The following is a 25086-nucleotide window of genomic DNA, read 5'->3' on the forward strand; positions in this document are numbered from 1 at the left end:
CTTCCCCTACCAAGCTACATGGCCTCATGTACCTGTGTAACACTGTTCACCAGGCTTCACCTTCATTGTCTACAGGACTGGCTCCAGTCTATTTACTCACCAAACAGAGACAGCATAAATACAAGTAACAGTCCCTGGCAAGGTTACAGCTTCTCTTGTATGGTGAATGAATGTGGAACAAGTGTGTGTCAAAGTCCCTTTCCTTCCACCCATACCCAACACAACCGTAATTGTGGACGCATCCCTCATAGATGCACAGCCCATGTGGACAGGACACAAGGTATGACGACTCCTTGAGAGGCCAGGATGCATATCAGTCTCCTAGAATTAAAGACTGTCTGCCTAGCCTGTAATTCAGTGTTTAATTTGTGCCAGCCCTGGCACCTCTAGGTTTGGCAGTTCATAGCCTCAGCACCTCTGGGCTTGCCACATCAGTTATGAAAGAAAAAAAATTGCTTGACCCTGGCACCTCTTTCATTACAAATTAAGCACTGCTGCAATGCCTTCCTCCCACTTATACAGTCCCATCATATGTAGATAATTTCAGACAACATGATGACCATCTTCTGTATAACAAACATGGTGGAGTGAAATCTCTTCGCCCTATAAAGGCAATCAATTTATGGAACTGGTGAAGCAGGAAACCACATCATGGTCTCGGCAACATACCTGACAGATGTGCAGAACTCTCTAGTGGACAAAATTAGGAAGCACTTCTTCACAGACTGTGAACACCATTCTGTCCTGAATGAAATCTTCACCCAGTGAGGAATGCCATCTTGGGACCTGTTTGCCTCCCAGATGAACAAGAACTTCAACATAACGTGCTCCAGAGCAGCACTAAGTTGGGACTCCGGGAGTGATGCCCTTTTGTTGTCTTGGACAGACCACCTGAGATACACCTTTCGTTCCATCACACCGCTATTACAGGTTTTGTGAAAGATTCATCACAACAAAGCTCGAGTCATTCTCATCACATCTAACTTGCATAGACCGTACTAGTTTCCCAGATCTTTTACCCATTTTCTCATAAGCATCTGAACCTTCTCGAATTGTTAATTCAGTAAGATCAAACATGCCAACTCAGATTCTCTTCACCTCACAGCCTGGTTTTTGGATGGGTGTCATACCTAGAGCATCCACGTTCAGAGGCTGTTCAGACTATTCCCAATCAAAGCAGTAATGCTCCATCAGAAAATTCTGTCTAGCTAAATAGAGACATTTCTCTACTTAGATACAACAGAACCAGTTGTCCCCAGAAAAAGTGGGTATTTGTGCTATGACAGACTATTTCCTCATCCTCAAGACATCGGATCTTCCTTTTAGCTCCCTGTGGGTCCATTTAGCAGCCACCAGTGCCTTTCATCCTTTGGTAGAACGATAAAATTATAGAAGTATAGGACTGGAAGGGACCTCAATAGGTCATCTAGTCCAGTCCCCTGCATTCAAGGCAGGACTAACAAATAACTAGGCTATTCCTGACAGGTGATTGGAGGTTTTTAAGAGCAGGTTAGACAATGACAGAGATTCCACAACCTCCCTAGGCAATTTGTTCTAGTGCTTAACTATCCTGATAGGAAGTTTTTCCTAATGTCCAACCTCACCCTCCCTTGCTGCAATTTAAGCCTATTGCTTCTTGTCCTAGCCTCAGAGGTTAAGGAGAACAATTTTTCACCGTCTCTCTTCTAACAATCTTGTATGTACTTGAAAACTATTATCATGTCCCCTCTCAGTATTCTCTTCTACAGACTAAACAGACTCAGTTTTTTCAGTTTTTCCTCATAGGTCATGTTTTCTAGGCCTTTAATAATTTTTGTTGCTCTCCTTGGGACTTTCTCCAATTTGTACTCACCCCAAACAGTCAGATCCCTGAAAGGTCTCATTAGGACCTTCTCCCCTGGGGAGAAACCAGCACTGCAATGAGATCTCCATCTTGTACTCCCAATACTTACCAGATCACGCTTTGAACTGTTAGCCATGTGTTCCATGTCCCACCTGTCCATGAAGGTCTCCTTCCTAGTCACCATCACATCAGCCAGAAGGGTGAGTGAACTGGGAGTACTTGTGGATGACCCACCATATATCACATTTCAGAGGGAGAAGGTTTCCCTTTGCCTCTTCCTGAAAATCATGCCTAAGATAATTTCTGAGTTACACATAAATCAGCCTATTCACCTGCTGGTATTCTTTTCAAAATCTCATGCTTCCAATGAGAAGAGATGAGACTTCTCTCTCTCAATGTCAAGCAGGCTTTAGTGTTCTATCTGCAAAGAACTAAACCAGTTAGGAAAATTCCTAGACTATTTGTCGCTATAGCAGACTGATTGAAGGGACAAGCGTTATCTGCTCAGGGACTCTTGAAGTGGGTCTCCTGCTATATCATTCTTTCTCATCAGCTGGTGTATATTCTTCCCCCAGTGGGGGTAAAGGTCTATTCCACTAGAGCACAGGCAACCTCGATAGCATCTCTTCAAGAAGCACTTATACTGGACATATGACAGGCAGCAATCTGAAATTCTGTTCATGCTTCACGGAACATTACCCTTTAATTCAGGCCTCTTCTGCAGATGCAGCTGTTGGGGCAGCAGTATTATACACTGTATATCAGCTGCATTCGTGTACCTCCTGCTGTTTGAATATTGCTTATCAATCACCAACGTTTGGAATATACATAGGGACCACCACTTGAAGAAATTGAGGTTACTTAGCTGTAATTGGAGGTTCTTTGAGATGTGTGGTCCCAATCTGTATTCCAGTACGTGTCTGTCTTCCCTCTGTTTCAGATCCTATCTGTTTCAGGGTAAGAGAAGGAACTAGAGAGACATTGGTCTGTCCACCCCTTAAACTCTCAGTTTAAGTGGTGCATGAGGGGAGCAACTGTGCTGGCATGAACTAAAGGATACTACTTGATAGAAATCTCTTGTCTCAAGAGCATTGAATACATGTGTACCCACGGGTGAAATACAGATAGAGACCACACATCTCAAAGAACCTCCAGTTACAGGTAAGTATCTGTCATATTTCTTCAAAACGGAAAAAGAAAAGCTCTAAATAAGAAAAAAAGATTTCAAATTCATGATTAGTTGAGTCACAATAACTAGATATACAATCTAATCAGTCAGGATACAATAGCTAATTAAGAACTTCAAAGTTCTTACTATTATTGTCAACTTTAAACTCTGTTGTATTTAGCAATTATACTTACTATCAATTTCAAAGAAAAAAAAACTCTTAAATGTGTAAAAGTACATATTTAAATATTTTTTCTTCACCTAGGCACTCCAATACAAAATGACCTGCAAGAATTTTACGCATTAATAGAGTTTGTAAATCCAGGAATACTTGGTTCTTTGTCCACATACAGAAAAATATATGAGGAGCCTATTATTCGGTCCCGAGAGCCTTCAGCAACAAAGGTACATCATTTAAAAACAAGAATTCAGTCATTGAATATAATTCATAAGGAGAGTTAGAAATTCATCTTCTAGAGAGTCAAATGTAATTTAGACTGTTTTTCTTCTTCAATGCATAGCCTGTGGCTGAGATTTTCAAACAAGCCTAATTCCCTTGGGCTCCTCTGAAAATTCCAGTATCAAAACATAAGTAAGTTCATGTAATACTCAAAGCACGACTTCTCTGGGCATTTCTTTCTTTTATGTCAGACAAGGTGGGTGAGGTAATATCTTTTATTGGATCGACTTCTATTAGGCCTTGTCTACACTGGCAAGTTACTGCACAGTAAAGCAGCTTTCTGCGATGTAACTCCCGAGGAGTACGCGCTGCCAAGCCACTTAATGCGCAGAAACTCCTCAGTTGCAGTGTTGCAAAAAAATCACCTCAACGAGAGTCATAAGGCTTACAGCACAGATGCTCCTGCGCTGCATTGCCAGTGTAAACGCATCAATTGCTTTCAGCACTGTAATTGGCCTCCGGAAGTGTCCCATAATCCCGCAAGTTGCCACTCTGCTCATTGTTATGAACTCTGGCTGCCTGCCTCAGGACTGGTTGCTTCCTGCCACTGTCTGAACTTACAAGACAGCATGCTGACACAGTCTCTGTCCACCAAAACACAGTCTCTTCCCCCCCTCCACAACCCAATACACATACACAGACACACACACACACTCCCTGTCACACACTCCCCCCTCCTCTTCAGTTGAAAAGCAGCAGGCAATGTAGTAGGATGCCCATGGAACTATGGGATTGGGAAACCTGCATCATGTGATGCTGTGCCTGCCCCATGAGGCATTGCAAACCCTTCCCAAAGCACCCTGCGGCCAGTTGCACAGTGGGATAGCTACCACAATGCACTGCTCTCTTTGCTGTTGCAAAAGCCGCTAATGTGGATGCGCTCCAGCATCACAAGGAGTACAGTGTGGACACATAACAGCAATTTAATTCCAGCACTTTAATAAAAATGGTATAATTTGTTGCACAAAAACTTTGCAGTGTAGACATACCCTTAGTGAGAGAGACAAGCTTTTGAACTACTCAGAGGTCAGGTCTGGGAAAGGTACTCAGTGTCACAGTTAAATAAGAGATCAAACAGATAGTTTAGCCCAAGTAGTTAGAACATATTCTAAGAGACCATTCAAGGTGAAATGGCCTGTTAACACCCCTGTAGTCATAGGACAAAAAGGGGAGTTAGTGGGTTACAGATTGTTGTAATAAGCCAGTTTGCCTGTTATAATAAAACACTGGATTTATGGCTTATTGCAACAATATTTAGTCCTGCCATGAGTGCAGGTGACTGGATTGAGCTCTTGAGGTCCCTTCTAGTCCTACAATTCTATGAATCTATATTTAGATGTGACACTGAGACCTAAGGAACAGCTCTGTGGCTATGTCTACACAGCAATGTAAGCCTAAGGTTAGTGGGACTTGAGTCAGCTGACCTGTTTCAGGGAACCCTGGACTTGAGCGTCTACATTCCTTTTTTTTTCTTTTTTCTTTTTTTTTTTTTATACCTAGGTTAAGAATTTTCTGACCCGTGCTCAAACCTAGGGCTCTGGCATCCACACTGCAGTGCACAGACCCAAGTCAAAGTAAACATATCCCAAAGTGCCAAGAGCACTCCTCAGCCCCAGTATCTAGCCCTAGGAACGTGGTGCACTGTGGGAAAACCCTACTGCCCACCCTGTTTCCCAACTGTGGTGGTGCTATTGATGGGACTCAGGTGCCCATAAGGAGCCCATGAGTACATAAACTGCATCATTAGCTCCTTTGGTGACCGTCTCAGTAGAATGATGGCAGTTTGAGAAGGCTTTATGCTGAACTACCATCCAATCTGAAACTTGGGCTCTCCAGGTCTAGGCTGAGTTACAGTGGCAGAAAAATGCCCATGTGCATCTGGATATCAGTCTCCAGGGCAGTCAAACTATTAAAATGAAACTTTGCGATTCTTAATTCTTAAAATGGGATGTTCAATGGAGGGGTTTTTTGTTTGGTTGTTTTTTTATTTATTTTTGTCTGTTTGTTTTGAAGTTTGACATAAAATGAAGGTATCAGAGGAAAAACACAAACTCACACCCCAGCCTGGGTGTTGCTGGCTGCGGAGTGGTGAAGTGCACTCCCAGGGCTTGGGGTGGAGTGTGCTTCAGCTACCCCCGGGGATCAATTATCTCTGCCCCCACCGCACCCCACGAGGCAAGGATAAGGGATCCTCGGAAGGCTGCAGGGAAGTTTTGGGTCTGGTTCCCACTCACTGCCCTCACAGTGCATGCAGCCCAGGTATTCCTGCACATGCAGGAAGGGTAGGAGGGGCCAGAGAGCAGAGCAGGGACCAAGCACCACCCTGCAGGGAGGGACAGTGCCTGAGGTCCCAGTTTAGCACAGCCAAGGGAGGGATGACTTGCAACATCCCTGCAACCAGGAGCCATCTCCCACCTGTCAGCTTTGCTCCCTGCTCTGGGCGAGCTCCATGCAGCAGTGAAGGAGTAGGAAGGGGAAGTATGCTCAGCCAGGCAGTAATGGTACTTCTGGCTGCTGTATTGGCTGCCTGCAGTGCTGCTCCTCTGCCGCCAGGAACTCTGGGATACATCCAGAGGACTTCTGGGCTCTGAATCAAGCTGGGGCCACATGCACACAGGAAAACAGTAGGGCTCGAATGCTAGGTTCCAGCTTAACACGAGCTCAAACCCTTCAGCCCTGGGACCCGGGGGCTTAACCCTAGGTTAGCAAATTTGCAGTGTGGATGCAAGGGGGGTTTGGCTCGAGCTTAAGCTCAGACCCAGGCTTACATTGCTGTGTTGACATACCGTGTGTAGCTCAAAAGCTTGTCTCTCTCACCAACGGAACCTGATACTAAAAGATACTACCTCACCTACCTTGTCCCTCTAATATCCTGGGACTGACATGGCTACAACACCACTTTTTTTCATGTGTCAGACTCTATGGCCCCAATTCAGTGTTTTCCCACCTGGAACATAGGACCGAGGGGTACCAAAGTAGTTTGGTGGGGAGAGCATTGTAATTTAGTCTAGGGCAGGTGTGGTAACACAGACTTCTCAGCCTCTTATTTGAAATCAGAGTTAAATGCTGTTATTTAATCAACTGTATTGGAATTCATTAACTTTTTAAAGTTTATATAATGTTGAGTTTTTCAAACACCTATTTTATTGAATAATTAGTTTGTGGATTATTTATTAGATAATGATCTTAGATGGTAGGAACAACGAATCTAAACACTTGGTTATCATTCAGTCCAATTAATTGAAGGGCTCCACATATCTACCACTGTGCAAATGGCTACAATGTTTCTTTCCTTCTAGGAAAGAAATTTGTCCTGGCAAACCCCACAAAAATGGTCACTTTCATGCCATCTTCCATCTCCTCAGACTGTTCACACACTATTGTAGCAGTCTGGCAGGAAGGGGACTGTGACTGGCTGGAGAAAGGGAGAGGGCATATAGTGACATGAGGGAAAGAAGGGGGATGAAACACTTGGAGGGATTGCATGGAGGTATAATTCTTCACTTCTGCAGTTCTGAGGAGCTTCTCATGGCAGTTGTCTTCCTCTGCTACTTTGTGAAGGAGTAGAGCTCCTGGCAGGGTTTGGGAGTGTGAGGGCTGGTCTACACTATAAACCTATATCAGTATAACTGTGTTGCTCAGGGATGTGAAAAATGCACACTCTGCAGCAACATAGTTATACCAACATAACCCCCCATGTAGACAGTGCTATGTTGATGGTAGCTACCGCCTCTCATGGAGGTGGATTAATTCTCTCCTGTCAGCGTGGAGCATCTTCGTTAAAGTTCTACAGTGGTTTATTTGGTAGTTTGTTCCAATTGGTGCAGCTGCACCTATGCGGCATTTTAAGCGTAGATGTGCTCTGAGATGGTAGTCATTTCCTTTACTTTCTCTAAGGGCACGTCTTCACTAGCAACATTAAAGCGCTGCCATGGCTCTCCCAGTGCTATAAAAGAACCACCTCCAGGAGGGGAATAGCTACCAGTGCTGGGAGTGCGGCTCCTGGCGCTGGTTCACTGTCTACACTGGCACTTTGCAGCGCTGAAACTTGCAGCACTCAGTGGGGTGTTTTTTCACACCCCTAAGCGAGACAGTTGTAGCGCTGTAAAGTGCCAGTGTAGACAAGCCCTGAGACACTGTTTCAACTCCTGCCACTGTCTGTCCGTTCCACATTTTAGGAGCTGTACAAATTGCGATATGATGCCATTCATTTATCACTTCCGCACAGTTCTGTAGAATTCAGTGCAGCTTTGCTACATAAATCAGGAACCTAGCCACATAATTTGAGTCTGTAGTGACTCATAGTGCATTAGCTCTTGCCTTGGTTAAGAGTTTAAAAACTCCTATGACAAACCAAATACGCTGATATTAATTGATCGTTAAAACCCTGTGTCATAAAGTGGTATCATACAAACAAACCGTGTTCACTACTGCCTGATTAAGAATCCTATAGCAAAGAATTGTGATGTAACTGAACATGCTTGTAAAGTCATATCTAAACCTCTGTTTGTTACATTAGGAGGAAAAGGAGTTAGGAGAGAAAAGAGCAGCAGAACTCACTCGCCTAACTGGACTGTTTATTCTTAGAAGAACACAAGAGATCATAAACAAATTTCTCCCACCGAAAAAAGAGAGCATACTTTTCTGCCGACCAACAGCCTTGCAGCTTGAACTCTATAGAAAACTGCTTAGTTCTCGAGTTGTTAGATCCTGCCTACAAGGAGTACTAGAAAACAGTCCTCATCTGATATGTATAGGAGCTTTGAAAAAACTCTGCAACCATCCCTGTCTTCTGTTTAAAGCCATAAAGGTATTTACTGTATTTTACTTCAACACAAATAATTAGACAGTGCTACACAATAAAAGTAATTAAAATGAGTTACTGTTAAAAACTGTATCAGTGGAGTTCCACACATGACCTCCCAAAATGATGTGCTTTAGAGCTTTCAAAAAACTTAAACATTAGAAAGTCAGTTTTGTCAGTTTCATTAGGGTGGTGTTATCAAGTACTTCCAGGATTTTTGCTGTAATTTGGTCATTTTCCACCGCTTTGTTACTTTTCACCTTTTGGCTGCAGAGAGGTAGAGGTGGGTTTGACAGAGAGTGTCAATCAAATCTTGGAGCAGTATTTTTGCTGTCTTCTGAGTTACCACCAGGGCATTTGGCTCCCTTTACTGTGCTATAGAACAGGTAAATCCAGTGGCCTTTGAGTTACAGCTGCTCAAGTCCTTGAAGATCCACCCCATCTTTCACAACTCACTTGTGAAGACCTACACCAGGAACCGATACTCAGACTGCTCCAACCCCACCATCCATATCCATATGTGGACAGTAGGAGTACCTGGTCCCCCAAATCCTCAACTCTTGGTGAGTTAGGGGAAGACTTCAGTACCCGTGGACTGGGAAGGCTACAGTCCGTACAAGTAGTCTTGGGGGAACAAGTAGAGAACATCCATGCCCTGACCCTATTGCAGGAGTTCTCATGGAAATACCCTGAGAAACCAGGCCCATAGGCTCCTAAGATGCCCTTGAACGTTGCGAATCAGGCACTGAAGCCAGGCCAGTTTCTGGGCAACCTAACAAGTGCAACTTGCCTGTAGTCGGCTGCCAGATTGGATACACAGCCTGATTGGTGGGAAATGTCAGAAGATTGCTCTTTAGTGCAGCAGCAGTAGTTTGGTAGCTGCTCAGAGCTAAAAGCTCTTGCACCTGCTTGTTCCCAGCTTTCTTCCCACCTTGTTCCAGTCCTGCTCCTACCTTGTTCCTGCCTCAGACCCCACCCTGCTCCTTTGCACTCAGCCTTGCTCCTGCCTTGCTGCCCTCCAGACAACCCGTCTCAAACTTTTGGCTCACATTCCTGACTTCTGATTCCAGCTCTGCCCCTTGGCTCTGGCTGCTGATTCTGGCTCTGATCCTGGGCTCTTATTCCTGCCTACCAACTCCTGCTGTAGCCACTAGGTGTGACTCCTAGTCCAATCACTAGGCATGACCACCAATGTCCTGCTGTCTGCCACACACATCATGAAAAGTTACAAAGATAGACAACTTGTTAAAAATAGCAGGCCAAGCAGGGCTCAAAATCAGTTATGCTAAAACAAATATCCTTGTAACCCAGATGTCAAGCAGTAATATCACATTAAATGGCAAAAATATCAAGAAAGTACATCAGTTCATTTACCTGGGCAGCACCATATTAGCTAATGGAGACCTCAAAAAGAAGGGACATCAAGGAAAGGAATGACACCCACAACATTTACTTAATTCAGCAATGTATGGAAATTAAAGATATACGTCACCAGAACAAAATAGGGAATTTTCAGTTCAGATATAATCTTGGTGCTAACATCCGTCTGTGAGAGCTGGAGATCTACTAAAATGCTTGACAGAAAACTAGAGGTCTTCAAGAAGAAGTGCCTATGAAAATTTCTGGGCATTGGTTGGAAAGACTATTACCAACAAAGAGATCTGAGAAATCACCAACCAGCAGCTCCTTTCCCCCAGGATCAGAAGGAAACGCTGGGCATATTTGGAGCGTATACTCCAGGTGCCAACACAAAGAATCCCACATGAAGCTGTCCAGCAGAAGCCAACTGGTGTGAGAGAAAAATGTGCCCAATAGAAACTTTATGAAGAACTCTTTGCAGGAAGGGCAGAATAGAAGGTCTCAATGCCATAGTGCAAATGAAAGCAGCAGCAAATGACAGGAATAGAAGAGACTATTTTCCACCCTGTGCACCATCATTGGTATGGGAAGGATCTACTGCTACTAAAGGATAATAGGATAATAAGTAATAGCCAACATGGATTTGTCAAGAACATATCATACCAAATCAACCTAATTTCCTTCTTTGATAGGGTTATTGGCCTAGTGGATGAGGGCAAGCAATAGATATATCTTGTTTTTAGTAAGGCTTTTGACACAGTCCTACATTACATTCTCATAAGCAAACTAGGGAAATGTGTTCTGTATTAAATTGGGTGCAAAACTGGCTGAAAGACCGTACTCAAAGAGCAGTTATCTTTGATTCACTGTCAAAGTGGGAGCGCGTATATAAGGGGTGCCTCAGAGCTCTGTCCTGGGTCTGATATGTTTCAACATTTTCAATAATGACTTGGATAATGGAGTGAGAATATGCTTATAAAATTTGCGGATGACACCTCCAAGTACTTTGGAGAACTGAAAATGACCTTGATAAACTGGAGAAATAGTCTGAAATCAATAATATGAAATTGAATAAAGAAAAGTAGAAAGTACTACACTTAGAAAGAAAAAATCAATTGCACAACAACAAAATGGGGAATAACTGGGTAGATGACAGGTTTCAGTGTAGCCACCGTGTTAGTCTGTATCCGCAAAAAGATGATAGAACAGCTGAAAAGGATCTGGGGGTTATAGTGGATCACAAATTGAATATGAGTTGACAATGTGATGCAGTTGCATAAAAAATGCTAGTATCATTCTGGGGTGTATTAACAGAAGTCTTGTAAGTAAGATGTTGGAAGTAATTTTCCAGCTTTATTCAATACTAGTGAGGCCTCAGCTGGACTACTGTGTCCAGTTTTGGACACCATACATTTTTCTTAATGTGGATAAATTGGAGGGCAATAAACGTTTAGGAAAACCTGACCTATAGGAAAGGTTAAAAATACTGGACCTGTTTAGTCTTGAGAAAAGTAGACTGAGGGGGAACCTGATAGTCTTCAAAGGCTGTTATAGAGGATGGTGTTCAACTGTTCGCCTTGTCTGCAGATGGTAGGACAAGAAGTAATGGGCTTAATCTGCAGCAAGGGAGAGTTAGGTTAGATATTAGGAAAACCTTTCTAACTATAAGCATAGTTAAGCACTGGAATAGGCTTCCAAGGAAGGTCGTTGAATCCCTGTCATTGGTTTCTAAAAACAGGTTAGACAAACACCTGTCAGGGATGGTGTAGGGCATACTTGGTCCTGCCTCAGCACAGAGGGCTGGACTAGCTGAGCTCTGGAGGTAACTTTCAGCCCTACATTTCTATGATTCCCTCAGTTATCTTACTAAAATGTCAGCTGCAAATGGTATAATTAGATTGACATTAAAATTAACATCCATAGCCTTTAGAGCAGCAGGACCCAAACCTTTGAAGGCTGTGCGCCCCTTACTCCATCTATTCCTCCTCACCTCCCCCCCCCCACACACCGGGGCTGGGGTGGTGGCCATGGCTCGAGGTAAGGGGGGGCAGGGACAGGGGTAAGGGGGCCAAGGCTGGGGGTGGATCTGGGGCTGGGAACGGGGTCGTGGCCAGGGGCTGAGGCTGGAGGTGGGAGCAGGGGTGGAGCTGCAGCCAGGCTGCGGTAAGGGTCAGGGCTGGGAGCGGAGCCAGGCCGAGGCTGGGATCTGGGGATGCGGCTGGGGGCACAACCAGAGCAGTAGATGGGGGTGCGGAGGGGCTGGGTGGTGCTCCCTCCCTGTCCCCCATGGGGGCTGGCCCAGACCCTGCCGCATCCCCCGGATGTTCCTCTACACCCCCCTAGGAGGGTGGGGTATGCCCCACAGTTTGGGGACCTCTTCTTGGGAGTCAACATTAATTGAGATAAATAGAAGTGTAAACCTATTGCAAGAGTGCAAGAGCTATTGTTTCAGTCTGTGTCTATGACTCAGAGAGAATACTATGTTCGTTCAGTAAATTTGCTTCACAACTGTAAATGCTAGAAACTTTTTTTTAACATGAAAGCTTAACTTCTTAGAAATTGGTGGGATGGAGAGATATAAACACAAGTTGGTTTTATTGCTGTTATTTTTATTACACTGATATAGCTATTGTTAGACTGCAGCTAAGTGATTTTACCATTTTTCCTCTACCCCTTCATTCTGGATCCATTATACCTTTGATAGCTGCTCTTCATCCTCTCAGTTCCTAATCTCTGGTTGGGAAGAGAACAGTTTTCTCAAAAATAAATGCCTTAAAGCTCTGTAATAAGCTAGCACAGAATGAAGCAGGAGCAAACAAAGCATGAGTTTACCTCTCATATGTTTCTGATGTCATGTAACTACTTCTTTTAAATCAGAGAAGCAGGAGTGAGCAGTACTATTTTCTTCCCCATCCTCTATCCAGTTGTAGATGAGACATTAGTCTATAGGGTATAGAATCAAGTTTAATTTTATTATAACAATGGTTTGTAAAAATTGCAGTAGAGCCAATGATGAGAGGTTATCAGCCAGATGGCTTGTTTGTTCATTAAAATCTGTGTGCTGGTTCTTGATCTTGTCTTTCTCTGATGCCTTTCTGTAATCATAATGAAAATATTGACAAGCTTATTTTTTTAGTACCTTTTCAAAAAGTCATGCAGCTACCACAGATTAATCTTTTTTAATAGGAAAAAGAATGTAATCCAACTTGTGATGAATGTGAGGAATCCAATCTTTATGAAGGTTTAAGAGATATTTTCCCACAAGATTATACCTCCACCACTTTCACTGAAACTGACTCAGGAAAATTACAGGTCCTGGCAAAGCTGTTGGCAGCGATCCGTGAACTCAGCCCTTCTGAAAGGTGAGAGAGAAGAAAGGTAGGAGAGACATATTAGCTACTTTTGAATTTAGATGATCCCTTTGATTTTCCCACTTGCTGTTTTCACACAAACATGATGCCAAAATATTTACCCTTAGGGATCTGTCACTCCCACAGCTACCAAGCATACTTATTCATACGTACATGTATTCTACTCTACAGCTTTGCCTCTTGTTAAAATTATTAACATAGGAATTACAGCTGGTGGACACTTATCCAAGTTTCTGTTTTTGTTATTTCTGGACAGTTATCTGGTTGTTTTCTTTTTCATGCTGAGTTCTACCAACTAAGCAGATGTCTCACACTGAAACTACCGTTCTGTGACATACTGCCTGTTACTTGCATAGACTTTCCAGCACTTTGTGTCCCTTCGGGTAATCATTTAATGTGCTCAGTATTTTAAACTGTTCAATAAAATATTTTTTAATTACTAGACTGAGCTCTCTCCCATATAGTCATGTTTATGACTAGCTATCATTCAGGGTTTTCCTTCTACTCCATTTTAGGAGACGTTAGCTGTCTATAAGTTACTTTTCAAAAGAAAATGTCGGGAAGAAGCACTCCCCAGTGTGTCTGTACAAAGGGAGCTGCTGTCTCATCCTACTGTTAATTGATAGCAGAGGTTTTCAAACTGTGGGGCATGCCCGCCTAGGGGGGCACAAAGGAACATTCAGTGGGGCAAGCAGGGATGCCAGGCAGCTTGGGCATCAGCCCCATGCACCAGGGCATGGGGAGGAAGCACCACCTCCACACACTATTTTTTCAAATTTTTTGAGCTGAGCCCCTACTTTGAGTTAAAAGAAAAGGAGTACTTGTGGCACCTTAGAGACTAACCAATTTATTTGAGCATAAGCTTTCGTGAGCTACAGCTCACTTCATCGGATGCATACTGTGGAAAGTTTAGAAGATCTTATTATATACACACAAAGCATGAAAAAATACCTCCTCCCACCCCACTCTCCTGCTGGTAATAGCTTATCTAAAGTGATCACTCTCCTTACAATGTGTATGATAATCAAGGTGGGCCATTTCCAGCACAAATCCAGGGTTTAACAAGAACGTCGGGGGCATCTTGACATCTGATTTGTGTCTATTTACTCTTTTACGTAGAGACTGTCCAGTTTGACCAATGTACATGGCAGAGGGGCATTGCTGGCACATGATGGCATATATCACATTGGTGGATGTGCAGGTGAACGAGGATCTGATAGTGTGGCTGATGTTATTAGGCCCTGTGATGGTGTCCCCTGAATAGATATGTGGGCACAGTTGGCAACGGGCTTTGTTGCAAGGATAGGTTCCTGGGTTAGTGGTTCTGTTGTGTGATATGTGAGTTGCTGTGGGGTGGGGGTGAGAGAACCTGGATTTGTGTTGGACATGGCCCACCTTGATTACCATACACATTGTAAGGAGAGTGATCACTTTAGATAAGCTATTACCAGCAGGAGAGTGGGGTGGGAGGAGGTATTTTTTCATGCTTTGTGAGTATATAATAAGATCTTCTAAACTTTCCACAGTATGCATCCGATGAAGTGAGCTGTAGCTCACGAAAGCTTATGCTCAAATAAATTGGTTAGTCTCTAAGGTGCCACAAGTACTCCTTTTCTTTTTGCAAATACAGACTAACACAGCTGTTATGCTGATACTTTGAATTATAATTTTTGGTTGTGTGCCCCCCCCAACCCTGACAGGCTAGGTGGCCCACTGAGGTGAGTCGGGGATGGAGGTGGCTCTCCCTCCCTGAGCCCCACCATGTGGGGCTGGCCCAAGCCATCTGGCCTTGCCACCTCCCCCCCGAATATTCTGCTATGCCGCCCTAGTGGGGCGTGCACCCCAGTTTGAAAACCTTTAAAAGCTGTTGCTAAATGGAAGGCAGAAACCTGGGGCGCATGCGTAATATGTAATCTGCCCCCACATGCCCCTCTACCCCCCATGTTGCCTCTGTCTATCTCAGACAGGTACACGGTAGACTACATTATTTGGAAAGGGGTACGCAGCCTAAAAAGTTTGAAACCCACTGATTTACAGCTTGTGCGGAGGCATTACTTTGTGACAAGTCTTACTGCTTCAGTTAGACCTCTTCCCCCTTCCCCATTTAGTACAATCTTCCCCAGAGATTAAAGGGGGAGTTTGCGAATCTCTGAAACCAAGTGATTCTGGAGTAGGGTGACCAGATAGCAATTGTGAAAAAACGGGACGGAGGGTGGGAGATAATAGGTGTCTATATAAGAAAAAGCCCCAAAAAACAGGACTGTCCCTATAAAAATGGGACATCTGGTCACCCTATTATGGAATAATAAGTGCATCAGATAAAACATTGATGTAGTAGAAGTAAGTGGGAGATCAATAGCTCAAAAGACCTGGAGACCAGTTTACCAGAAATATCTGTAATATTTACAAAGTCATTTGCCCTCCTTTTTCCCTCATCCCATTTTATCCAAACCCCAGCTTGGGGAGGAGGAATTTTCTTCAGATGAATGCCCCCATTTAGCTCATCTGTAATTCTCCTACTCAGAAATCTCTCAAATTGTGTGGTGATGTTCACAGTAGCTTTTTCTTTAAGTGGAGCCACATACAGGTGCATATAGTTCCTCTTACGAGACCTAGTTTGTGTAAGTAGAAATTTTATAATCCAGTCTCTGTGCTTGGTCCTGTTTGTACATTAAGCAAAATCCTGTTGAAAAAATAACTTTAATAATTTATTTGAATGCTTCACAGTAGGTCTGACATGTCTTTATTTGCAATGTCAAATATTTCATTTTTAAAGAGAGGTGAGTAAAGTCAGGCTGATGTGCAATTTTTGTCTGAGTTGTGATTTGATTTCTTCAGTTTTCTACAATAAATAAATATAATGCTTCATTAGATTTAACTACTTATGCACAACATAACAAGTTCTTTGTTTCTCTGATTGACAGAATTGTGTTGGTATCTAATTATACACAGACATTGAATATTTTGCAAGAGATGTGCAAACATTATGGATACTCTTATACAAGACTCGATGGACACACTCCTGTCTCCCAGAGGCAACAGATTGTGGATAGTTTTAATAATAAATTCCATTCAGCGTTTATCTTTTTGCTGAGTTCGAAGGCTGGCGGTGTAGGTCTGAACCTTGTTGGAGCATCTCATTTAATTTTGTATGACATTGACTGGAATCCAGCCACAGATATTCAGGTTTGATACAGTTATGTGTATCAGGGACGGGATGTGGACCAAATGGGGTTTTAATTGATGAGGAGATAGATTCTAAAATGTCAGACCTTAAATCTCTCACTGGTCCATTATTGAATATTGCTCAGCCTGCATCTAGACAAGTGTAGTTATGTGGGGAAGGAGAATGTTTAAATTAGCTTTGTCTCCATATCAGAAACACATCTGAAGGATTTTCCATGCAACTTTATCCATATCGATCAGCTGTTGGGTCTCTTTTTGTATTGTGACATTCAGCCAGGAGATGCTTGTCTCTAGTTTGAATATTCAGGGTAAAATTAAATTAGAACAGCTGATTGGGATAAACAAGGAGCATAAAGTGTAGGGGAATAAATCTCTGATCTCCCTGGAGGGGTTTCTTATAAGGCCCAGTCTTCTGTTGACTTTGATTTTCTAGTAGAATGGTCATCATCTCTTTCTTATGTTTCCCAAAAGAAAATGAAATTAAAACTGATCATTTTGTGTGGTGTGTGCTGGTGAAGAGGGAACTCAGCTACATCTGAGCTAAGGGGGGAGGGGGGGGTCCTGAGTAGCATGAAGAAAGGGACAAAATCAAATGGCAGCAGATGTTACAAAAAAAAAAAAAAGTTACTGCTATTCTTGTAATGATTGTGGTAGCTCTGTGGGTATTGTTTTATCTGGCATAAGAGTGCTTGGATAAAACTTTTTTTTAACAAATTTTAAATGTCTTTAAAAAGAATTTCTTACAATTTCAATAAATCGCCTATCACCTGCATGGAACTCAGAGGCTTTACTCTTGTTCCTGATCTTCATCAGCACCATCATGTGGTCACTTGTCGTATTGCTTGAAACACAGTCTAGTAAAATCAGCCACAAATATTACAGCTTGCTAAATATTGAAACTTGTGCTTTGTGCACATATGCTGAATATGTACTTGTAACCCTTAAACTGTTGCCAAAAATTCACTTAAGTGGACGCTGTCAAGTAATTTTTTTAGATTTAAAGGTTTTGTGCAAAAACTGATTTTCCAAACCCAACTGAAATGGATGTTTTCACTGTTTTTATAAATATTGAAAAAAAGTATTGGGGGGAGGAACTTAAACGCCTGTGCAGTGTTAGAAACCTAAATCCAATAGAGTCATGCTAATACCTGAAAACCACAAGTGAAACTAGGGCTAGCAGAAATGAAATTTCATGTGGTAATCTAGGCAAGGTGAGAGGGAGAGAGTAAATGTTAGAAGCAAATAGATTTTAAAATTTTTTCAGATTTAATAACCTAAGATTTAATAGTAATACAGATAAAATTTTCCAAAAAATTGTCTTTATTTTGACAGTGTCCCTTTAAGGAGCTAGCAAGTGCTAAGAACTTGATTAGAAAAGAATAAACGTTTTAGCTAATGTTCTTTGTGTAATGAGAGTTCAAATAACATCATTACCTTTTTATCTTCTTTAGGCAATGGCCAGGGTGTGGAGAGATGGTCAGAAACACACTGTGCATATTTACAGACTGCTAACTACAGGTCAGAAATATTATAAATGTAAATGCTACTCTAACATAGGCTGGAGGGAGGCAAATCTTGTAAATGCTACTCTAACATAGGCTTGGAGGGAGGCAAGTATAAGAAGAGGGTGGGGAACTTTTGGAAATCGCATAAACATATGGCTTGGCTTTGCTTTGCTTTGCTTATACTGGCATTAGAAAAGGTTCAGAGAAGGGCAACTAAAATGATTAGGGGTTTGGAACGGGTCCCATATGAGGAGAGATTAAAGAGGCTAGGACTTTTCAGCTTGGAAAAGAGGAGACTAAGGGGTGGATATGGTAGAGGTATATAAAATCATGAGTGGTGTGGAGAAAGTGAATAAGGAAAAGCTATTTACTTGTTCCCATAATATAAGAACTAGGGGCCACCAAATGAAATTAATGGGCAGCAGGTTTAAAACAAGTAAAAGGAAGTTCTTCACACAGCGCACAGTCAACCTGTGGAACTCCTTGCCTGAGGAAGTTGTGAAGGCTAGGACTATAACAGAGTTTAAAAGAGAACTGGATAAATTAATGGAGGTTAAGTCCATTAATGGCTATTAGCCAGGATGGGTAAGGAATGGTGTCCCTAGCCTCTGTTTGTCAGAGGGTGGAGATGGATGGCAGGAGTGAGTTCACTTGATCATTACCTGTTAGGTTCACTCCCTTTGGGGCACCTGGCATTGGCCATTGTCGATAGACAGGATACTGGGCTGAATGGACTTTTGGTGTGATTCAGTATGGCCCTTCTTATGCTTTGCTCTGATTATTCTTTTAGTAACTGAAGGTAATACTCCAACATTTCCAATTATGCAATTATCAGGTAAGTGGAATCTACCTTTAGAAATACTGGTCCAAAATTAATCTTATGTATATGATGTTTTTCAATGCAGGATCAATAGAAGAAAAGATCTATCAGAGACAGATCAGCAAGCAAGGCCTTTCTGGGGCAGTTGTAGACCTTTCCAAGACATCTGAACACATCCGTTTTTCCACTGAGGAACTTAAAAACCTCTTTATACTACATGAAGATTCCAGCTGTGTTACCCATGACCTGCTTGAGTGCAACTGTATGGGAAAGAAAGAACATCAAAGTGAGCTTTCTGTTCTTTATCTCTTTGGCACTTGCAGGGTTGGTCCATCCATTTCCAGTGACACCCATTACAAGAGGATTAAAGTAATGAAATTCTTTATTGGATCCTCATGATATTGCCTTATGCCTGATTTTATTTTCAAATCCACAGGACCCTTTCATCAGCTGATGATGAGAAAAGATTCCTTCCTTGAACTAATGACCTCTAATTTTAACAGCCTCTTAAATCCCTAAACCAATCAGGGCAAATTGGACTAGTGACAATGGTTATAATCAGGCAAGATAATTTATGAAACTCAGAGAAAGAAAGTATCAAGAGCAAGAATGATTAGATGATACAAACAAGGGACTAGATTATCAATTGGTGTAAATCACTGTTGCACTATTGATTTGACTGGGACTGTACCAGCTTACATCAGTTGAGGATCTGGCCAAAGGTGTAGTGCCCAAAGTACAGACAATCATTTGCGGCAAGGTCACTGTCTAAAATTGGAGAAGAGTGATTAGAACAGTCAGCAGAAAGGCGCAAAAATAGACCCCCAGCTTCTGTCTGCCCTATGCCGAGGATACAAATAGTACCATATCCACTAGTGTTCCTAATACCTCCCTTTCCACTCTTTCTTTGTGGTGTGGTGTTAATACCTTTTTGCATATAGCTGATTTAAATTAGGGATAGGATTTTTTGTTTTCATATTTTTTTTTGAAATGTCTTAATCTTGTTTTCATTAAGGTCGCTCTCCATCAGGTCTAACCTTTATGACAGACCCAGCGTCTAAGAAACAGGTGCATCTGTTGCCCCAATAAGTTCCCTTCTTCTGATGGGCATGAGACGCTCATCTATAATAGCGCTACTAGTGTGATAATGGGGCAAATGTGGATCTCTTCTAAGTAGACACTCTCTGCTATCATAGTAATGAGACCCAAAGAAATATCTACAACATTTTTAAATTGAATTTTAACAGCACTAAGTAAAAATGCAGGTGGTGAGAATTATTCTTCTAAAATCCTCCGAAGTCTTCCATCTAAATGTGTGTCTTCTTACCAGCAGATGCAGACAGGAAATTAAGCAATTAAAAAAGGGGTTGACCCTGTTTGGTTGTTTATATGTTTCCAGCAGATAGACTAGAGTTTTGCTCATTTCTCCTCTCCTCCCCTTCTCACCTAAAGTCTGGCAGAGGTTGTATAGTTAAGATAGGGTGCTTTTATAGTGAAGAGTTTTTTGTTTTTCACTTTACTTTTGATTAAAGCACTCTGACAAGCAATCCACTGATTTCATTGTCTTTGTGTTCTTTTCATGGCTGAAAAGCTGGAGCTTCAGTTCTTGAGAGGGAAATGGAGCTCATGTGAGCTGGTAAAATATACCTAGAGGATCCAGCTCAATGTTTTCTATGGGCACTCGTGCAGGGCCTGTTTTTTACCTAGTATCCTGATAGTGACTTGATCAAGAGATACAGTTACAGGAGTATTTTAGACCTTCCCAGAGGGAAAAAAATTGCGTGCACACCCTGATTTTGTCCAAGTAGTTATGGAGATGTCAGAGAGTGCAAGCTGTTTGCATTATGCTTCTCATATAGAGTTCTGCCAGTTTTTTCCCATCCCAGGGATGAAAGGGAATACTCTGACAAGGGTAAGCATATAAGCAGCCACACAATTAGATAGAGTAAGATGCAAGAGCCAAAAAATACCATTACAGAAATACTAAAGGTGGATGCTGGTCTGAGGTTACTGGGGTGGGTCGGTGTAGGGGTTCATGAGCTGAGGGGTATTTGTCAGGCTGGTGGAGAGGGGTGCCTGGGAGAGGAAGAGGAGGGGCAGGCTGGTTGGGGGGTGCCTGGAAGAGGAGGGGCAGGATCGTGGCAGGTACCTGGAGGGGAAGAAGAGGGGCAGGCTAGTGTGGAGAGGATAGGATTGCCACGTGTCCTGTTTTTGACCAGAATGCCTGGTCGAAAAGGAACCCTGGCAGCTCTGGTCAGCACCGCCGACCGGGCCGTTAAAAGTCCAGTCAGTGGTGCAGCAGGGCCAAGACAGGCTCCCAGAAACAGCGGCATGTCCCCCCTCCAGCTCCTATGCATAGGGGCAGCCAAGGGGATCCGCACGCTGCCCCCGCCCCAAGCATTGGCTCTGCAGCTCCCATTGGCTGGGAACTGCAGCCAGTGGGAGCTGCGGGGGCAGTGTGCAGAGCTGCCTGGCTTCGTCTCTGCATAGGAGCCGGAGGGGGGACATGCCTTCTAGGAGCCGCTTGAGGTAAGCGCCACTCAGAGCCTGCACTCCTGACCCCCTCCCACTCCCTGACCGCCTGCCTCCGCCCTGATCCCCCTCCCGCCCTTCTGCATCCCAAACCCCCCAGCCCCACCCCAGAGCCCTCACCCCCAGCCAGAGCCTTCAACGCCCCCTGCACCTCAACCCCCTTGCCTGAGCCCTGATCCCTGTCCCACCCTCCCAACCCCTCAGTCCCAGCCCATAGCACCCTCCTGCACCCCAATCACCTTATCCCCAGCCCCACCCCAGAGCCCTCACTGCCAGCCAGAGCCCTCATCTCCCCCCCCACTACCGCCCCAACCCTGATCCCCCTCCAGCCTTCAAAACCCCTCAGTCCCAGCCTGGAGCACCTTCCTGCACCCCAAACCCTTCAGCCCCAGCCTTACCCCAGAGTTTGCACCCCCAGCTGGATCCGTCAACATCCCCCCTGCGCCGTAACCCCTACCCCAGTCCAGAGTCCCCTCTCACACTCTGAACCCCCCAGCCTGGAGCCCACTCCTGCCCCCCAAATCCCTCATCCTTGGCCCCACACCAGAGCCCACATCCCCAGCCGGAGCTCTCACCCCCCTACACATCCCAACCCCCTGCCTGAGCCTGGTGAAAATGAGCGAGTGAGTGAGGGCAGGGAGAGCAAGAAACAAAGGGCCTCAGGGCCTCAGAGGATGGGCGGGGCAGGCTGGTTGGAGGAGGAAGGGCAGGCTGCTTTGGGGTACGTCTGGGAATTGAAGAGGACGGGAACGTTCACCGCTCGCTACTTCCTCTACATCACAGAATTGTGGGAGATGCTGAGCTGCAGAATGGAAAATTTCTTAGAAGTGATTTTCTCCCGGCTAGCAGCATCTCCCACAATTCTTCCTATCCTGTATGGCTTTATTAACCAAAGAACAACGTTTCATTTCTATATCTACAGTTTGTGGGCCAAGTAGCCCACTGTACATAGTTCACTGGTCGGGATTCAGGTTATTGTTACTCCTATTCTAAGACGTTCTCCACAGCTCTGGAATGACTCCTGGCAGGAAGCCAGAAAAGGGGGTCATAGCAGCACAAGCTGCAACACTGAACCACTTCCAGGACTGCAGAGAAGAGGGGAATAGCCCATGTGTCACAGAATTGCAGGAGATGCTGCTAGCAGAAAGGAAATGATCAGATAAGAAACTTTGCATTCCATCTACTTGTACCAGGACTTGTACTCTGGGCTTGCAGAGGGGGATTTTTGAGAAATAAAATTAACAAGTAATTTACGTTTTTGTGTATGTGTGGCTTGTATTGGTGTAGAAGGTTGCACTTGCTGTTCTGGAAAATACAATACTGATCCAGACTGAGAATTTTCTTGGTAGTTCTCAATCTCTGTTTCACTTTATCACTTTTCAGATCCTTCTTCAGAAAAGCTCTCTGTGTATAAAGGTTGCCAGCTTGGACAACATCATGAGAAGGCTGATTCAAAGAAACCTCTTTCTATGTCGCAGCTGATGCAATGGAAACACTTTTCGGGGCAGCACCAGACTCTTGCTGATCCCTTCCTTGAAAGAATAAAGACGAGTATTTCTTTTATTTTCCAGAATGTAACCAATCCAGCTACTCCCACTGCATAAAACTAAATTATTTTTCCATGTACATGATGTGCCTTGTACTCACTGGTGACAGTCTTCAAAGAAAAGTAAAGTATGCAGATGCCTTTATGTTGCTGCCAAAACTCAGTGTTTTTACGAGGAGGTTTTTGTGTAAATGTACAGCTGTTGATGTTTTTTGTAAAGTTAGAGAGATACCATCAGATTAAAAGTAACTTATTAGTAAATAGTTATAACTGAAATAATTTTAAAAATTTAATTTGCTTTTCAACACATCTGCTGGTTTGGTATAATAATTAGTAGTGGTTTAAACTATTTTGCACAACCTCCTAGTTAGGCCCAAACTACCTGACAGTTTTCTTTCAATGATAATAATACATTAATAATAATAATACAGAGATGACAACTTAGCTGGATGTTAGAAGGTACATTAGGCTATAGTATATATGTGATGTTTACAAATCTCTGACTGGATTTGTCTCTGCACCTGTAAAGATAATGGGCCTGATTCACCACTACATTACTCCAGCTTTACCCCAATATAACTCATGGTTTCAGTGGAGTTACCCCAGCATAAAACTAGAATAGCATAGTGGTCCATCAGACCCAGATTCTGAGACCACAACTTAATTGTGTTTGACCATCTTTTATAAGAAACAGCAGTGCACGGTGCATTTAGTTGGGGAAATTAACATTCTGTGGTTCCCAGCTATACTCAATGCAGGTGCATGTTATTTCTATCTAAATAGATATGGCGAACATATTTTTCTGAATCTCAAAGCATGCATACAATGTAATTGCAGTATAATATTAGGATGATGATTTGTTTCTTTATGTGATCAGGCATAAGAATCTGAAATAGCAATTATAGCTTTAAAAATACCTTGTGTGGTATCTCAGCTATGCAATTCCTCTCTATAAGAAGAATATTTTATTCACAAATGTGAAAAATGGAATCTTATGAACAAAAATGTGGCATTATTTCCAGGAATACTAGAAGTGTATAGAAAGTGAAATCACTTTTAATAAAATTAAAATTGTAATTTGGAATTCATTGGTATTTATTTATTTGTATTGTGGTGGTGCTGAGGGGCCCTAATAATTGATCAGTGTGTTACGTGCTATATAAAGACAGAACAGTTGGTAACTATGTTAGGTTTCTGGAGTGTCCACTATAAAGCCCAACCTGCAGGAAATAACTAATTGATTTGTCCTCCATTTTAGTTGTTCACAACATTTAGGGCTCCCATCGCCCTGGTTCCCACTGACTCCACCGTGAATCTATTTTTGATGCACCTGTCATGGTATTTAAGTGCAGAGAACTAATGACAGGAACAAAGAAAGCACTGAACTTTCTAAATGCAATGATTTTGGGTAGTCTAAGTAGGGGAGGGAAGTGAGAGATTGAGGGGGGCACTAAAATGTAAACACTTTAAAAAGACAAGTTCTGTTGGTGTGTGAGTCTATGTCCTCCATTGAGGATCAGAATGAAATAACCTGGTGCAAATTCTCTATGGTCAAAACCTTTTATTCTTCCGCATGATCAGTTTATTTTGGTTAATATGAACCCAGATGCTCAGTAACAGTCTAGGCCGCTACTGGCTAGAATTCCAGCTCAGCTCTATGCCAGCTGAGAGTTCCCCTGTTGGGGGTGGGAGTTCTCAGCTGGCATAAAGCAGGAGAGCTGGTTTCTGCACCTACCACTTTCTGTTCTGGTGTGTAAGCATGTAGGGGAACTCTTCTCCTTTACACCAGTCCTCAGATGGCATATAGTGTCTTGGGCCAAGATCCTCAAAGATATTTAGGCTGGAAGTTAGGAGCCTAAATAATTTTGAGGATCTGTGCCTTAGACCCCAAACTCCACTACCATAGATTAAATCAGCCACACTGCTGCTCTGTCACAGCAGGGCAAAGTGTGCCACAGAATCAGCAAGACATAACAGGCACCCTGCCACACCTACTCTAGACAAACAGGGCTTGGATGCAGAAGAGAATCTACCCTATTATTCCTGGTACAGTACATATTGCTAAAGAGACTCAAATGCACCATGTTTTGGATTGGGGATTACCCTGATTTCAGGGGGGCACATGTTTGTTTTATTACAAAAATTGTTTGTCTCCATTAAGCTCAGCTCCAAGTGACTGGTTTTCCTGATTCCAGCTTTACTCACCCTGGTTCACATCTTCTTTAATTCAGGTGATGGCAGTGTTGTCTCCCACACATACACATGAACTACCTCATTGTTCATTCATAAATTGACCGTCCAAGTAAAAATTTCTTATGCTTCTATTCAGTTAATACTGCTGCTGGCGGAGCAGACTAAAACTCAGGAGTTTCTAAAATGCCAGATTCAAACAATCTTTGCCAATTGCCCTGGGTTATCATCAGGAATTTGCAAAGTGAGATTTCAGCTTTTGCAGGCCAAATGCATGTGGAAGGAGAGTCGTTCATTCATGT

At 43.1% G+C, this 25086-nt stretch overlaps 1 protein-coding gene across 3 annotated transcripts in view; it reads left to right on the forward strand.

The window, feature by feature from the left end:
• RAD54B (RAD54 homolog B) overlaps nucleotides 1-23624 on the forward strand; it is a 122651-nt gene extending 99027 nt beyond the window's left edge. For all 3 annotated transcript variants that reach the window (XM_073330562.1, XM_073330560.1, XM_073330563.1), the window contains 7 exons: nucleotides 3277-3416; nucleotides 7991-8281; nucleotides 12821-12996; nucleotides 15930-16191; nucleotides 17643-17709; nucleotides 18602-18802; nucleotides 22432-23624. In XM_073330562.1, coding sequence (XP_073186663.1) covers nucleotides 3277-3416; nucleotides 7991-8281; nucleotides 12821-12996; nucleotides 15930-16191; nucleotides 17643-17709; nucleotides 18602-18802; nucleotides 22432-22652 — 1358 coding nt within the window. In that variant the 3' untranslated portion in view covers nucleotides 22653-23624. The remainder of the gene's footprint in view (nucleotides 1-3276; nucleotides 3417-7990; nucleotides 8282-12820; nucleotides 12997-15929; nucleotides 16192-17642; nucleotides 17710-18601; nucleotides 18803-22431) is intronic.
• The last annotated feature ends 1462 nt before the right edge of the window (nucleotides 23625-25086 follow it).

Source organism: Lepidochelys kempii, chromosome 2 (genome assembly GCF_965140265.1).
Source record: "Lepidochelys kempii isolate rLepKem1 chromosome 2, rLepKem1.hap2, whole genome shotgun sequence".
NCBI classification, from domain to species: Eukaryota; Metazoa; Chordata; order Testudines; family Cheloniidae; genus Lepidochelys; species Lepidochelys kempii.